Source organism: Sinocyclocheilus rhinocerous, unplaced genomic scaffold, assembly GCF_001515625.1.
Source record: "Sinocyclocheilus rhinocerous isolate Xijiao unplaced genomic scaffold, SAMN03320098_v1.1 scaffold241, whole genome shotgun sequence".
NCBI lineage: Eukaryota > Metazoa > Chordata > Actinopteri > Cypriniformes > Cyprinidae > Sinocyclocheilus > Sinocyclocheilus rhinocerous.
Window position 1 is genome coordinate 3,449,538 of NW_015659312.1, and position 14,975 is coordinate 3,464,512.

Consider the following 14,975-nt stretch of genomic DNA (forward strand, 5'->3'; position numbering starts at 1 on the left):
AATATTTGTCACAAAATGAGCCTTGCTATTTTAGTCTAAGCTACACTCTTTGCAGCCTGCAATTCTTCATAAAAGCACTAAACAGAAAGGACCATCCACCAGTGAAGGTGAATGCCTATGTGATTGACAGCTCCTTTATACTTCACAAGAGAGAGAAAGATGAGCTTTCCTGCAGACAGGAAAGCCCAGACCTAGAAACAGATCAAGAAGTAAGATAATATCTAAAGGGAAAAGCCCACTGGGAGGCTCTTGAGAGGAAATAGCCCAGAGGAAGCAGGTAATAAAAAAAGACAAGTACTTTACACAATACAGAAGAGTGTGCTCTAATAACAGTCCCATCATTGCTGGCTTTGTATACTTTAAAGGGGATTGACGATTTCTAACATGAACACAGATGATATAAATTGGTTATGTTGTGATGCACTATAAATATATGGTCAATATAAATAAATAAATAAATGTGTGTGTGTATATATATATATGCATTTGTGAAAATGTCCCAAGTGAAAAGAGGCTTTTAAATGGAATTTGTAGGCTATAGAGCAGGGGTGGTGAACGTCGGTCCTGGAGAGCCGCAGCCCTGCAGAGTTTTGTTTCAACCCTAATCAAACACACCTGAACAAGCTAATCAAGGTCTGAAGGGTTACTAGAAAGCTACAGGCAGGTGAGTTTTAATTAGGGTTGGAGCTGTACTCTGCAGGGCTGCGGCACTCCAGGACCGGAGTTCGCCACCGCTGCTATAGAGTAATGTGAGATCATGTGAGATGTAATCACAAGTGTGTGTTAAAGGATCAGCTTCAAAGAATTTCTCATAGTCGGTTAACTGTAATAAGTGCCGCTTAACTGTAGTAAGTGCCGCTCAGCATAGTGAAGTGTATTGAGAAGTCAAACTCTCTCTAGCTCTCATCTGGGCTTCCATACACTCAAGCAGAAGTTTTCTCAAGTCTCTGTCATGAGTCCAAGTCAAGTCTAAAGTTTAAGACTCAACCAACGAGATAAAATCCAGATGAAACCAAAGCAGAATTGTGGGTCGTGCAGTAGTGAATACCTGAATCAGTGTTACTGAATGAATCAGTGTTTTGAATGAATCGGTAGAGTGACTGCAATGAAATGTTCATGAAGATAACAACTTGTTTTGTTCCTAAATTAAGTGGGTTTTAACGAATCCTTGATTTAACGTGAATCATTAAATGGCTACTGTTGCCACCTATTATCTTTTAAAAGTAATATTGTATTCATTATAAGTCTGCAAAGTAGGGACCATTCGGCCCCCAAAAAATTGACCCAAATTTTGTGCCTAATGGACAATGGGCCTCATTCATGAAACATGAGCAGAACTAATTTTGGTGTAAATCATTCAGAAAGTCGTTCTGACTTAAATTTTCGGATTCATGAAAATGTTCGTATTTTGAAAATGTTTGTTGGTACGAAAGAAATTTACACCTGCTCCCTACCACGTGTAAATGGTGCATAAAACATTCAAACGTTCTGTATTCTTTTAGACAAACTGATGACACTGCATTTTTATGCACTATGTATCGTAATGATATTTAACAAGTTAATTTGCCCTGTCTTTTTTCGGTTTATACTTTTTAACTTTTTGTAAAACGCAGAGCTCGTCACTGTCCTTTTTTACACAGCCGTCCAATCAGGAGGGACGGGACAACCACTACATTGACCAACCATCATACTTGTACAACACAACAATGGAGAAGTTAATATTGCTGGTTACTGCATTTTTATATTCAGTAATATTCTTCAAAATAAGATACTCGTAACATGTTACTGCCGTGAATATTCCAAATCATAGCAAACAACGCGTCACTCCAGAAAAATGCAGTGCCTCCAAAGCTCTCTCAAGCACCACCAGCTGGTTGTTTTCAGAAGAGCACCAGGCATTAGGCTATGTCAGCTGGCTAAAAATGCTCTTGTGGACACACGTTATTTTATTCATTTATTGTTAGGCATATAGCCTATTAGTCTCTTATGCATTTATGCAATATAACTTGCTAAACCTGAGAATTGAGTTCAAAGGATTCCACACCATTCCTAGATACGTAATTTATGTAGCTGTAATTCATATGCAGGGAATAGGCCTATGCTAATTGTGAATGAGCGTGCATGCGTGCCCTATTTATGAATGGTTGGAATTCAATAACATACACACATTTAACTATCAAATCTGACCTTTACAAAGTATTTGTGAATCCGGAGGAGAGTTTTCGGGAAGGTCCGTTTCACGCGTAAATTAATTAGAATTTACTCATATTACGAATGTTTCATAAATGAGGCTCAATGCCTGTATTAGGAGGAAATATTTCTCCTTTTCTTGTAGACCTAAAGATGTATGTTGTCTCTATTTTGAGCCCAAGTCAAGTCCAAAGTCAGTTGCTCAAGTAAGTCTTAGTTCTGTGCACTTTCAGCAGTAGAGTTCGGGGCAAGTCCAACACACAGTTTTCATAAAGTTTAAAGATGGCTACGCCATGAGTGGTTGGTTTGTCTTTGTATCTCTGCCGTTTGCTGAAGTCTTGCCCTGTCTCTCCCAGCCTTGACGGATACGGGTGACCTTGCTGTCCACGCATGGGGTGATCAGGATTAGCTTTAGAATCAGAACCACACAGGGGACCACAAGAGACAACATGTATGCTGGAGGCATCCACCACCTATATGATGACGGTTTCAAAAATCTGTCCCAGCCATACAGAAATGTGTGAGCAGTACAGAGCAGCAGGGTGATGTAGCCTAGTTTAGACTGTAAAGGAATGAAGAAAAACATCATCAAACATCATTGTCAATGTGTTTCTTTGATCATAGTTCAACATTAAAAACCTACTGGATACATTTGTTCTGATCAATACTGTGAATATATATATATACTAATGTAATATAATAGATGTCTTTCAGCTATAACCAGACAAAAAAACATCATTGTCCATATTGTATAATATTTTCTAAACTAATTAGTAAAGTATTCTCCAGTGACACTCAAACTGATGCATTTCTACAGACTATCAGTGTAATACCTGTACAAAACGGAACTCCCTCCAGTTTAGGGAATTGCTCACAGATGAAAGGGATGTAATTCCTAGTAGGACAAACAGCCCAAATCCAAGAATTCCCATGGAATAGTAGGAGTCATAACGCCAGGCTGCCATGTTGTCAAACTCATAGGTTTTATTATCTTTTACCTGCAAAACACTATGAGTTAGTTTGTTAGTTTTACCTTTTAGTCAGTTTACAATTTTTGTGTGTCTGTATGTGTGTGTGTGTCTTTGTTTTAATCTGGGCAGATGTGCACACCATTTTTACAGCTTTAATGTAGCCTGTAGTCAGGGATGGGCAGTATTTCAGATGTATTCAAAATACGTATTTGAAATACAAAATACTATTTTGTATTTTAAAGCCTTTGGCAAAAATCAAATGTAATTTGTATTCAAATAAATTTAAGATTAGTATTTTTGTATTTTCAAAATACATTAAATACTTTGTGCCAGTGAGTCAACCTCTTTATCAGGGTGCTGATTTAGTTCAGACACACCCCCTCCGCTCCCCCCAACCCCAACATTCATCAAGTGAGCTGCAGCTGTACAGTACAACTCCATTCAGCATTGGGTGAGGGACTTTTCTGGAATAAGATAAGGTGAGGATGTCATGGTCAATTGTACATGTTGATTAAAGTTAAAATAGTGCATCATTCAGATTTGCCTTCAGTTAACATGAACATGTAGCGTTATCCAATCAGTTTTAAAGGGGTCATATGATGCTGCTAAAAAGAAAATTATTTTGTAATTACTGCATGCTAGGGCTGGTTGATATGACAATACATATCGTGGCGATGATATAAAGTGTGAATCGACTGAACTTTTTCTAAATTGTTTACATAGGCCTGTGTAAACGATATAGATCGTTTAGTAAGCAAATATATTTGTGCAGCTTTTAGTGGGCAGGAATTATTGGAACGTTGGTGTGGAAAAGGAAGCATGAATGAATGAGTGATAGAATGTGCTGTGCTTGGTGCAATTGCACTTATTATAAGTATATATGTGTATGTGTCCTCTATACTTCTATGGCTCTCAATTGATTCAGTGGTTGGAGTTGGATCAATACTCCTTGACAAGTTCTGTTGCTACTTTCTGAATATGTTTCTGGCTACATTTAAAATCAAAACATATTGATCGTTTAATAATTGTTGTAATGCTAAAATGTTTGTTTTCAACTTCTAAATAGGTGTCCAATGATTGATAAATAAATATTTGATTGCTAAATATTGTACCCTAATTGAAGTAGCCGTTTAGTAGGATCATGATTTTGCATACCATTGCATGAATGACTGCCTTACACATAATATATTATTATATTTTTGATTAACAATCAAATGATTAATTAGTTAAAAACTAGTTGCTATGAATACAGGTGCCATCAGTTGTCTTCTTATGAATGACTTGTATGTCATTATGTCAGTGTTGATGATGCAAAGTAGGCCCTTTGTTACCAAGCACCAAGTAACTAAATTAGGATACAAATATGAGTCATTCGCAAACTGTTAAACATTAAAATGTTAGTTACTTTAAAACTAACCTTCATCTGGGAGATCGTCACGGTTACGTATGGTAACCCTCGTTCCCTGAAGGAGGGAACGGAGACGTCACGTCGGATGACCGACGAAATTGGGGATCTCGCTTAGAGAGACCAATCTACTTCGAGTGTAAACTAAACGAGCCAATGCACATTGGCATGCGATTATTGCATCCAGCTGCCGTTGATCACAGCGTGAGTATAAGTAGGCAGCAGATGCAGCGCATATTCAGGTTTTCACTGAGGAGCCGAGCCGGTGACCCGGCCGCTCAGCGGTGGTACAGGAGCTGTGGCGACGGGACGTGACGTCTCCGTTCCCTCCTTCAGGGAACGAGGGTTACCATACGTAACCGAGACGTTCCCTTTCAGTCGGTCACTCCCGACGTCATGCTGCCTACGCTGTGATCAGCGGCAGCTGGATGCAATAATCGCATGCCAATGTGCATTGGCTCGTTTAGTTTACACTCGAAGTAGATTGGTCTCTCTAAGCGAGATCCCCAATTCGTCGGTCATCCGACGTGACGTCGAGAGTGACCGACTGAAAGGGAACACAGGGATATGTGAATATTTTATCTGTTCACAGGTTGCATATGTCAGATTTATTGCATGACTCGGGCAGAGAAAAGCTGTTGCTATCAAACATTGTCAGTGTAATGGTGAAGGGATAGATCAAATAGGCCAACTGATGGAAGGTTTGCAAAGAACTTTCATGCTCCCTTGTAAAAGTAATTTTAAAATACAACATACAGTAGTTTATTTTGATACTTGGTGTGGCTGCTGTATTTTGTAGTTTATTTTAATACACTAAAAATGAATGTATTTGGTATTTTATTTTAAGATACATTTTGATGTATCTTTGCCCAACCCTGCCTGTAGTAAATAGGAGCTGTAAAGTCATCAAACAGCATTTGCAACTCAATTTACTTTAGTAATGTGACGTTATTTATTAGTGAAACAGGATCTTAAACAAGAAAAAAATAAAATAAATAAGGGCGGGACTTAATTTGATTAACTCAGGAATTTGTTGGATCTTAAAAAGTGGGCGTTCCATATATGTCTTGACGTCAGCCAGGATCGAAATTTAGTGGATTATATTTTTTATAAATGTGCAGTAAGTGATTTCTGAGAAACACTGTTGATATTTAAAATCACCAAAACTAAAAGGATCGTATCCCTAGCGGACCCCTATCTAGGTCTGCTGCCCCCAAATTCACTAACATGTTATGCAACACAAGGCTTGTTCAAGATGCATAGATGCTTGGATTTGGGCGTACATCAAAGTACAGCGAGAGCAGACGACTCTTTATGCTTTTGAATTTTTTTTTTTAAAGAAAGAAAGAGCAATTTTCACAATAATACCAGTAATAACCTATGTAGGCCTATTAAGAAAATAAATGGTGAAAAATGTTTGTTTTGATTTCAAGAAAGTTAATTTTGGTTTCGTATTGATTTTAAAGAGCTTTTTGGTGGTAAATGAACTATAAGAATAGTATTCTTAAAAGTATTTAACTTACCAGTGATATAGTGTAGACATTTATCCTGTAGCGTACATAGTATCTGATGGGTATAACTAAAGTGTAGAGAACATGTAGAAAACCGAAGGCCAGCGCTAGCAGACCCAGCTGCTTCCTGCACAGCATCCAGCGATCCAACCAATCAGGGAAGCGACGGTACTTAGTGCCATTATAAAGTTGCAGAAATCCAGCCAACGCGCCCGGCAGGTAACAGAAGGACAGCATCACCAGAGAGACGATGGGAAAGGCCTTGTTGGCCAGCGAGACCATAATTCGAAAAGCGATGTCTTTACCATTGGTAACACGCTCATAGATAACATCTCTTGTGAGCGTGTAGAAGAATATGAAAGCTGTTAAACAAATGGCAATGTTGAGAGGAAGTCTCCAGAGAGGGAAGAGTTGCAAGGGCAGATCTTCTAAATCAGCAGCCGCCCGGAGAGAGCCTCTGTCCACGGCAGTGAAACCGAGACTTTGAGCAATGTCCATCAATTGCTGTTTAGCATTAGAACAGTCTCCACAGAGAAGTACCTAATCAAATGATAATCACATTTAATGTTAATTTTTACATATAGTCATAGATTCTTAAGATTTCAAGTTTAAATTGACATTAATTTATTATGAATTAACAATACTATATTTGTAAATTCTAAACAGTAACCTAAGTCGTTCATGGTACCTAATGTTTACCTTATTGTAAAGTGTTACAACAAAAACTACTCAAGCAGCAAATTATTTTCAAGTGTTTTGATTATTTTTGACTTATTCTAACAAGTTTCCATTCTGTTGACCTACACAACCTTTTGAAACAAAATGCCCCTTTAATAGTTTCAGACAGCAGTGAAATATCCTCTGGGAATTAAATTTAGTTCACAGCAATGCGCAGTCTGGGCCTAACCAATACAATATGTTGTCACAGTTGGCCTTTAGAAAAAAGAGCAAGAAATTATAATCAAAATGAGAAATAATAACAAATAGACTGCTCGGCCGTGTGTGACAATTCATTTTTATTGAGAAACACACAAACAGGTGTCAAAGAACATACGCACTAACATAGCGATAATAATAGTTTGCCAGAGCTCAGATTCCATCTGGCCAGTTTCTCAACCACCACCTGCTGATGAAAATATGACTTTCCTACATAAAGACTCTATCGCTAAGAGGGAGATGCTTGCCTCATTTCACGAACAATGAACTGCTAAAACAGAGCATTATGACATGGACACAGACATTTATACATACATTAATGGCTCTTTTGTACTGTGTAGAAACACAGTGTTTGTTTTTGTTGGATGATATATGTCATCCAGCTGCCTTACAGTAGAGATGAAGTACAACAAATATGAAGTGCAGTGGTATGCCATTTGTCATGTCTGATTTGTCTTTTTGTTTATATTATAATGACAAAAGCTCATACAAACACCTTCATTCAAGGCTGTTTTGTGAGACAAGTCTGTTAAGCTTGATTCATTCAATTTTAAACAGCCCTGTTCAAAACAGCTTCTCTGTGCTTTGCCACTTGTTGCTTAAATGATTAACAACATTTTGAAAAATTTGGGGACTCATGCATGAGAATTTCGGTCTTATTCATTTTCTCTCACTAATTTTAAAGCTCTTTGATTGCTTCGTCTGAACAAAATGTGTTTATTTTTGTGAATTTGTGGAAGCATGAAACAATATTACATTCATTTACTTGTTTACATTTATTTACATGTTTTACCTGCCTGTTAGTATATTCTGTCCACCTGATTGAATTGTGTTTATGTGTGTGTGCGTGTGTGTTTTACCTGTCTGTTGGCATCTAGTCCTCCAGACTGCAGTGCCCAGGCAGAGATGATGTTGAAAGCTTTGACTACCGTCGCCCCTGGAACCAGCCTGCTCAAGTATTCTGCATTGGATTCTGGGTACAGACCCCTTCTGAGATTATTGCTGACGTCTACCAGCACCTTTCCCTCAAGATCTGAAGCCAGGGAGCTCAAAAATCCATAGTGCTCCCTCTGCACAGCCACGAATACCACACGAGCTTCACAAGCTGCTTCTGCATGAGTCATGACATTTGACCCCTTAGGCAGCAACAGAGAGTTTTTAGGGCCCCTGGATCCATACACAACATTGTATCCTGACTGGAGCAAACGGAGCCCCAGTGAGCATCCAAAATCACCCGTTCCAAAGATGCACACTGTCTCCGGTTTATGCATCTTTTCACTGAGATCTGTCATTGCAACCGAGTCTGAATTCATTTCTAAAAAATAAGAGATGACACCATACACAGTAAGATAAATAAAGTTGCACTAAAAACGTGCATTAAAAGAACACTATTATATTTAAAACTACACTTTTCATTTCAGATTTGGTACAAGTGCTGTGGCTGTAGATGATTATATTTCTGCTTGAGTTATTTAAATGCTTGTTTTTTTGGGGGCCACCACAGGCGATGATGGTATAATCAAATTTGATTATGGTCTGCACACAGTACATTTGGGTGCACCAGTTAATTTATGGTTTATTTTGTTACTTTAAAAGTACATAGGCTGATATATTGCAAAATACACACTGATTACAACCTAAAGGCAAAAGACTAAAACCTAAATAATCCTAAATTTTTTTTTAAAAGAATCAGCAAATTAAATTAAATTAAATTAAATTAAAAAATAAAATAAAATAAAATAAAATATGCTAAGAAGAATCAACAAATGCTCACCGATAAAGATGCAAGAAATTAATTTTCAGGGAATTTCAGCCCCAGTCTCTGAAAAATCCACTGATCTCTTGTAGAACCAGATCCTGACTGTTGAAATCACTGACTAAGAGTGTGATTTTATTGCAGATTTTCTGAATCGTCTGTGCCAATAACGGTGTTCATATCCCCAAAAGCTGTTTGGCAATGCAATGTGATAATCAAAACCAGCTTTTACTCTTATTCTTTAGCTTTTCCGTAATTTCTCTTTTATCCACTGGCGTTTCTTTGCGGGACTGAGGCTGTTTCTCGCCTGTTTATGAGCATGTGTGTGTGAGAGACATTTATTATCCTGTGACCTGCCCACAGCTCAGTGGGAGGTTTAGATTTAGGAAAAGAGAGAGAGGCTGTTTTGGTAATGGATAAAGTCCAATGAGGAAATTCCAGAGCAACTGTAACTGTGTGTGCGTGTGTGTGTTGAAAGGCACAATGTTTGCTTGGATTTATCTCCGGTGTGTTTTGAGGCCAAGGCCTGCCTGGAAGTAAGTTGCGCAACAGTCTGGCCAATCTCAACGCTTCAGAAACACTTTGTTGCACTGAATCTGCACTGTTCTGCTAGAAATCAAAAAGGAAAAAATATTTGTCTGTTGTTTGTAAATTCACCAAGAGGACTTTCCATAAACAGAGTGAGCTTTTATTTTCTTCATATGCTTCATAAAAAACCAACTTGTGTGACATACTGCTCCCAGAATCTTGAATGATACATTGAATACAGTTATCACAGCATGTATGATCTGCTGCACACCTCCACCCATCTGCGAAACCCACCGGATGTGTCATCTACCAGCAATAAGCATGTGGAGATTATTTATGATGATGTTAATAGATCAGCGGACCCCTAGTATTCTTATTAGGGCTATCTTACTGGGGTTAAGACTTAAGCGGCGCAGTCACAGCATGACTCCAGTCCTGCATGATCAGCAATACATCATGTACTGTAGCTCCTTATTACTCCTACTCTACTGGCTGAGAGCTGAGAGACTTAGTTCTTTGTCATTTATAATTATAATTGCATGTGTATACCTGCAGTCTGGGCCACCCTCAACGTGCCTCTCCTGAATAGGAGTGTGTGTGTTATGCTATGCAAGCATGAGAAATGGAATCCAGATGATTGTTTTCTAAAGGATGTTTTGAAGGAAATGTTGACCCAGATCTAAATATGCACACATGGTTCAGGTATGCACGGGATTGGTGTATTAAAACATATGTACAGATGTACAGATATTCATGTATGGATGACACAGAACGTTTGTGGTTTTAAAGGAATATTCCACATTCAGTACAAGTTAAGCTCAATCTAAAATGGTTGTGGAATAATGTTGATAACCACCATTTTATTTTGACTCACCTCCTATATATAAAATAAAAAAATCTTTAAAAAAAGGCACTTACAGTAAAAGTGAATGAGGCTAGTTAAAATACTCACCGTTTCATTAATATATCCATATATTTTATTTTAATGTGGGGAAAAATAACTCCATTTTCTGTAAAGTTATGAAAAAATTGAATTTTACTACTTTTTAGGAACACCTAAAACCCTAAAATTATTTTAAAATTGACATAACAAATCTTACCTTGCACAGGTTTTAATAGAAGAATCAATGTGAGTGCTTTTCATTCAGGTTCACATTTCTGTTGTTAGGTCTTCCAGAAACTGCCCCCTGTTTACTTCCATTGATGGATCACTGTAACTTAGCATAAAGCATAAAGAGTTCTTTATTTGCTGCAGGTGCTGGTGGGTGTACAGTGAAGGCTTATTGAAGATTGGAACTGAAGACAGGTAAGTACTCATACATGGAGAGACAAGACCACACAAGGAAGAAGTGGAGAGTAACTGCTCTTATACAGGTCTTGATGAGATCATCTATGGTAGGTGTGGTGATGGCTGACTGAGTGCAGGTGTTGACCAGAGGGGATGCTGGGAAATGTAGTTCCCAGTGGACAGGGCTGGCGACTGAGGAGAGTGAATGGACTGGGGACTGTGACAGTGCCTCAAATGCTTTTGATCGAACATAATTTGTACTGAACCCAGAATTTTTTTTCTGGGCTGCAAATATGGTGGTGAGAATCATTCTGAAAACTTGTCCGAAAAGAAAGCATCTGAAAATTTGCTGTTCCTGTTCCAAACTCTAAATTGGATCATGGTCTGTCTATTTGTGAACTCAGACATAATTAAATACAGTCTCAGCCTCCTAGCTCTCCCAGCCATGAGCAGATCTTCTCATTTGCATCTGGAAGCATAAGGAAATAAAACCAGAGGAACTCAAAGGGAAAAAAAGGGCAAATATGATATTTGGAGGACACTGGCCAAAACATTCAGTAATTTCCGAGTTGTCAACAGGAAACGCAGAGGCACAGCAGTGATAGTTTCCGCAGATAAAGAAAGAAATGTTTGTTATGATGCCTGGTAAACCAAGGACAGAAATGGAAGGCTAATGGTTTTATGCAGAAATGACAGGGCAGATTCTCAAAGAAAATTGCAGAAGTTTTTCAAGGAGAATTCTTCAAACATGTGAGCACAAAGGCAAGACAATTTTCACAGTGACCAGAAGTCAGCACCTATTTATATTAATTTTAGCCCCTAACATTAAAAATATTTCATTGTACAAAAGTATACATTAGTACTGGATACAAATACCTGGGGTTATGATTTATGTAAATATATTTTACTGACCGTTTCAACTGATTCACCCTAATTTTTATTTTTGAAAACATGTTCATTTGTTCAAAGACATTAAAGCACATTTTGAACCATTTCTTCTTGTAATGTTTTTTTTTTTCCCTGAACCAAAATAGAGATGCTCTCTTTTGTTCTCTCTCTCTATCACACACAAACAGATGTATTTGGCATTCATAAGCTGGAATATTTAAGGTCATGTCCCAATCCCTCAACCCTCTTTGGCACCTCACAACCCAGAACATTTCCCGCTCTCCTCCTGTGTTGAAATCTGGGGTTTATTTGGTTCATTAAATACAGAATGTGACATCATCCGAATGCGTTCTTTAATTTTAATCCACTGTTGCTAAACAGTGTGTGATGGCATTATTGCATATGAAGAGTAATCACACGGATGATATTTACTCACTGTGGGTTTTAGACTGACGTGATGGGACGGATTTACATAAAAAGAATAAGAAGAAACATGGTGGCATTTTACTCTCTGACAGCTTGATGAACATGGGAGTTCATTTGCACATATTGTCATGTTTTTGAAGGAGGTATCGGGAGAATACAGCGTTTATTGTGTGAAGTGTTTACTGACTGTTATCTTCTTACATAATTGATGTGAAGAGCTGGAATTGCTTCCTCTGTTCTGATACAGTTTTTGACTCACAGATAGAGACATCAGAACACAACAGATTTTTGTCAGAATATGTCCTTCCTGGCTTCCGTCACTGAGCAATTCCACCTTATAAATTCCCCCATTTGTTTTGTATGAGTAGAGAATGTTTGTGAGAACACAGATGACCTCTGGCTAGTAATCTGTATTTTGAGTATTTTGAACTGTGTACTGTGAATTCCAAGAACTCCACTACAATTATTGGTGTTTCTTTCCATACTGCGGTGGGAGATGATCCACAGGAACTTAATTTCTGTCTTTAAGACACTCACAAATTGTGCTCATGTATATATTCTCTGGTGGAAGAAAAATATAGAAGAACAAGGAAGGGAGAGAGCATGGAAAGAAAAAAATATTGCAAAAATCTCAATTGCATCTCCTATACAACAACGGGAGAGCAAATGGAGACTTTTCTTGTGCTTCTAGGATATTTTCTATTGAGAAAAATACCCAAGTATTGTAGTTTCAGTCGAATTTCTGAAGAGATCTCAATAATAATATAAACTATTAGTAAATGTGTGTGTTGTGAATTTGTCTGCATGTGCTTTGGGGGTTTTTTCCCCCAAAGACACAAATCACAAAACGTATGAATCAGTCTCCTGCTTATTCAGTTCTGTCAATTTAAATAGTTTTCAAACCACAACAAAACATAAATAGTAATAAAATAATTCTTAGTTTTTTGGTTCTTCTCTGTTTTCACTCAAATAGTTATTTTGTCTGACAGGCTATATTCAACTATATATTCTTTTACTTTTACTTTTACTTTTAGTCATTTAGCAGACGCTTTTATCCAAAGCGACTTACAAATAAGAAAATTAATTAAAACTAAAACCTAAAACTCTATAAATACTATATATACACATTTAAGAAAAAAAAAAAAAAGACAAATGCATATAACATTTCAAAACTAAACATTTAAATGAAAACAAAAAAATAAAGCTAAAAACAATTCAAAATAGTAAAAGAACAAAAGGTATGAGAATAATAATGATTCTAACATAACACTAAGCCAAACACCAAAAAACAACTACATATGTGTATGTACAGCCACACACACATACATATACATGTACATATATATAAATACATCCAATATATATATATTATTTCCATTTTGTATGTTGAAGTACTGAAATAACTCAAATTAAATAAAACTAAAACTTAATAAAAAACCTATATAGACATAATAAAAAACTAATAAAATGACAACAAAGGAAAAATTGAAATTGCATCATATGACCCCTTTAAAGAAACTGCTACTGCAACCTATCAGCCATCAGTGCTTCTCAAAGTTGTGGGCCGTGCCCCCTAGAGATCTGCAGAGGTCACTTCCTTACATTTCAAATTCAAATTGCCACATTGATACAAGCAGGGTCGGCGCCAGAGCGCACAAAGTGAGCAGACCCCCTGCTTTGTTTCTGAAAGTAATTTTCAGATGCAAGGGGGAAAAAACGGGATAAACACAAACATGAAACTTGTAAATAAAACCCCCGTGGCGCCGACGCTGGATACAAGAGAGAACCAATGACGTTTGTGCGCAGTTTCTTCCGCTCCTCCTTCTTCTCCTTATATGGTATAGTATACTTGTGTAATGACGTTTGTAGCCTTGTCCAAATACCCACACTTGCAGTCTTTGCACTTGACCACTTGATTACTTAAATGACGTATTTCCTGTATTTGGCCGAAGTCTTCAAGTGGGTGTGAAGACCACAAGTGTGTCGAACTTTTCATTACCTGATGGGACACACTTATAGTGTTGTAAAAATGCAAGTGTTTACAGAGATTTATTTTAATTTGAATTTGAAATACTTTGCATTTTAAAATCAACTTCTAAAGTCTGTTCAGTAGTCCCTATAACATGACATACTTTTAATTTGTGGTGCTTCTAATTAAGTGATAAAAAGCAGTTGCAAATGTTGTACAAAATAAATATCACCACAACTCATCTTTGCACCAATAAAAGTAAAAACACTGTTTTTCTACCAAATTATTTGTAATATCTAATTATTATATTAATATTTAACTTACATTGGAAAGGTTTCCGTGACCTCTCGCGAGATCTCGGCAAAAAGTCTCACGATTTATTTCCAGAACATGATGCATGATGGGATACACTTAGCCTTGAATAGCGCTCTGGAGCGGTATTCGAGATAGTGTGGATTTAGTGTCCATTAAGGGCACTGCACTTTGGCATTTTGAAAACATGGAACAGACTTGCACACTTACTTCCTGTCGCGCGCACGCGCTCTCAAGTGGCCAAGACTGCAAGTGTGGGTATTTGGACAAGGCTTGTGTGTACAATTAATATGGCAGGTTTCAATGGCGGAATGGGAGATTTTCAGGGAATAACTAAATAAATTGCGTTCTGTTGCTCACACAGAACTATCCTATGACTTTAGAAGACTTGGAATATAGTGTCGTACGATTATTTCTATGGTAATTTATGTGGTTTTTAGAGCTCTGAAGTTCCCTCATCCTTCTCTTTAGGTGTTCCACAACAAAACCTTATACAATTTGTAGCAACGTGAGTAAATACTGACACATTTTTATTTTATTAATTGTATTTTTAGTGAACTAATCCTTTAATGTTGCTCCCGCAAAAAAATTATAGCCATTGTCTATAATTGAAACGTCTTATTAGGCTATATGTAGGCTATTTTTGCAACAGAAAATAGCAACTGTCACGAATCCGGTCCATGAACTTCCGTCTGCTCACCACCAGAGGTCACTCTTCCACTACTATGGACTCTTGCACCACACCACTGTTGCACTTCACCCGGACTACAGTTCCCATCATCCACTGCACTGATT

General features: G+C 37.5%; 1 protein-coding gene across 1 annotated transcript; it reads right to left on the reverse strand.

The window, feature by feature from the left end:
* Window positions 1-1,458: 1,458 nt before the first annotated feature.
* LOC107723567 (metalloreductase STEAP4-like) lies at window positions 1,459-9,061 on the reverse strand. Its single transcript, XM_016532261.1, has 5 exons — window positions 8,788-9,061; window positions 7,874-8,328; window positions 6,090-6,617; window positions 3,024-3,188; window positions 1,459-2,752 (listed from the first exon to the last, which is right to left on the reverse strand). Exons 2-5 carry the CDS (start codon window positions 8,324-8,326, stop codon window positions 2,477-2,479), a joined length of 1,422 nt encoding a protein of 473 aa, XP_016387747.1. The 5' UTR covers window positions 8,327-8,328; window positions 8,788-9,061; the 3' UTR covers window positions 1,459-2,476.
* Window positions 9,062-14,975: the final 5,914 nt, after the last annotated feature.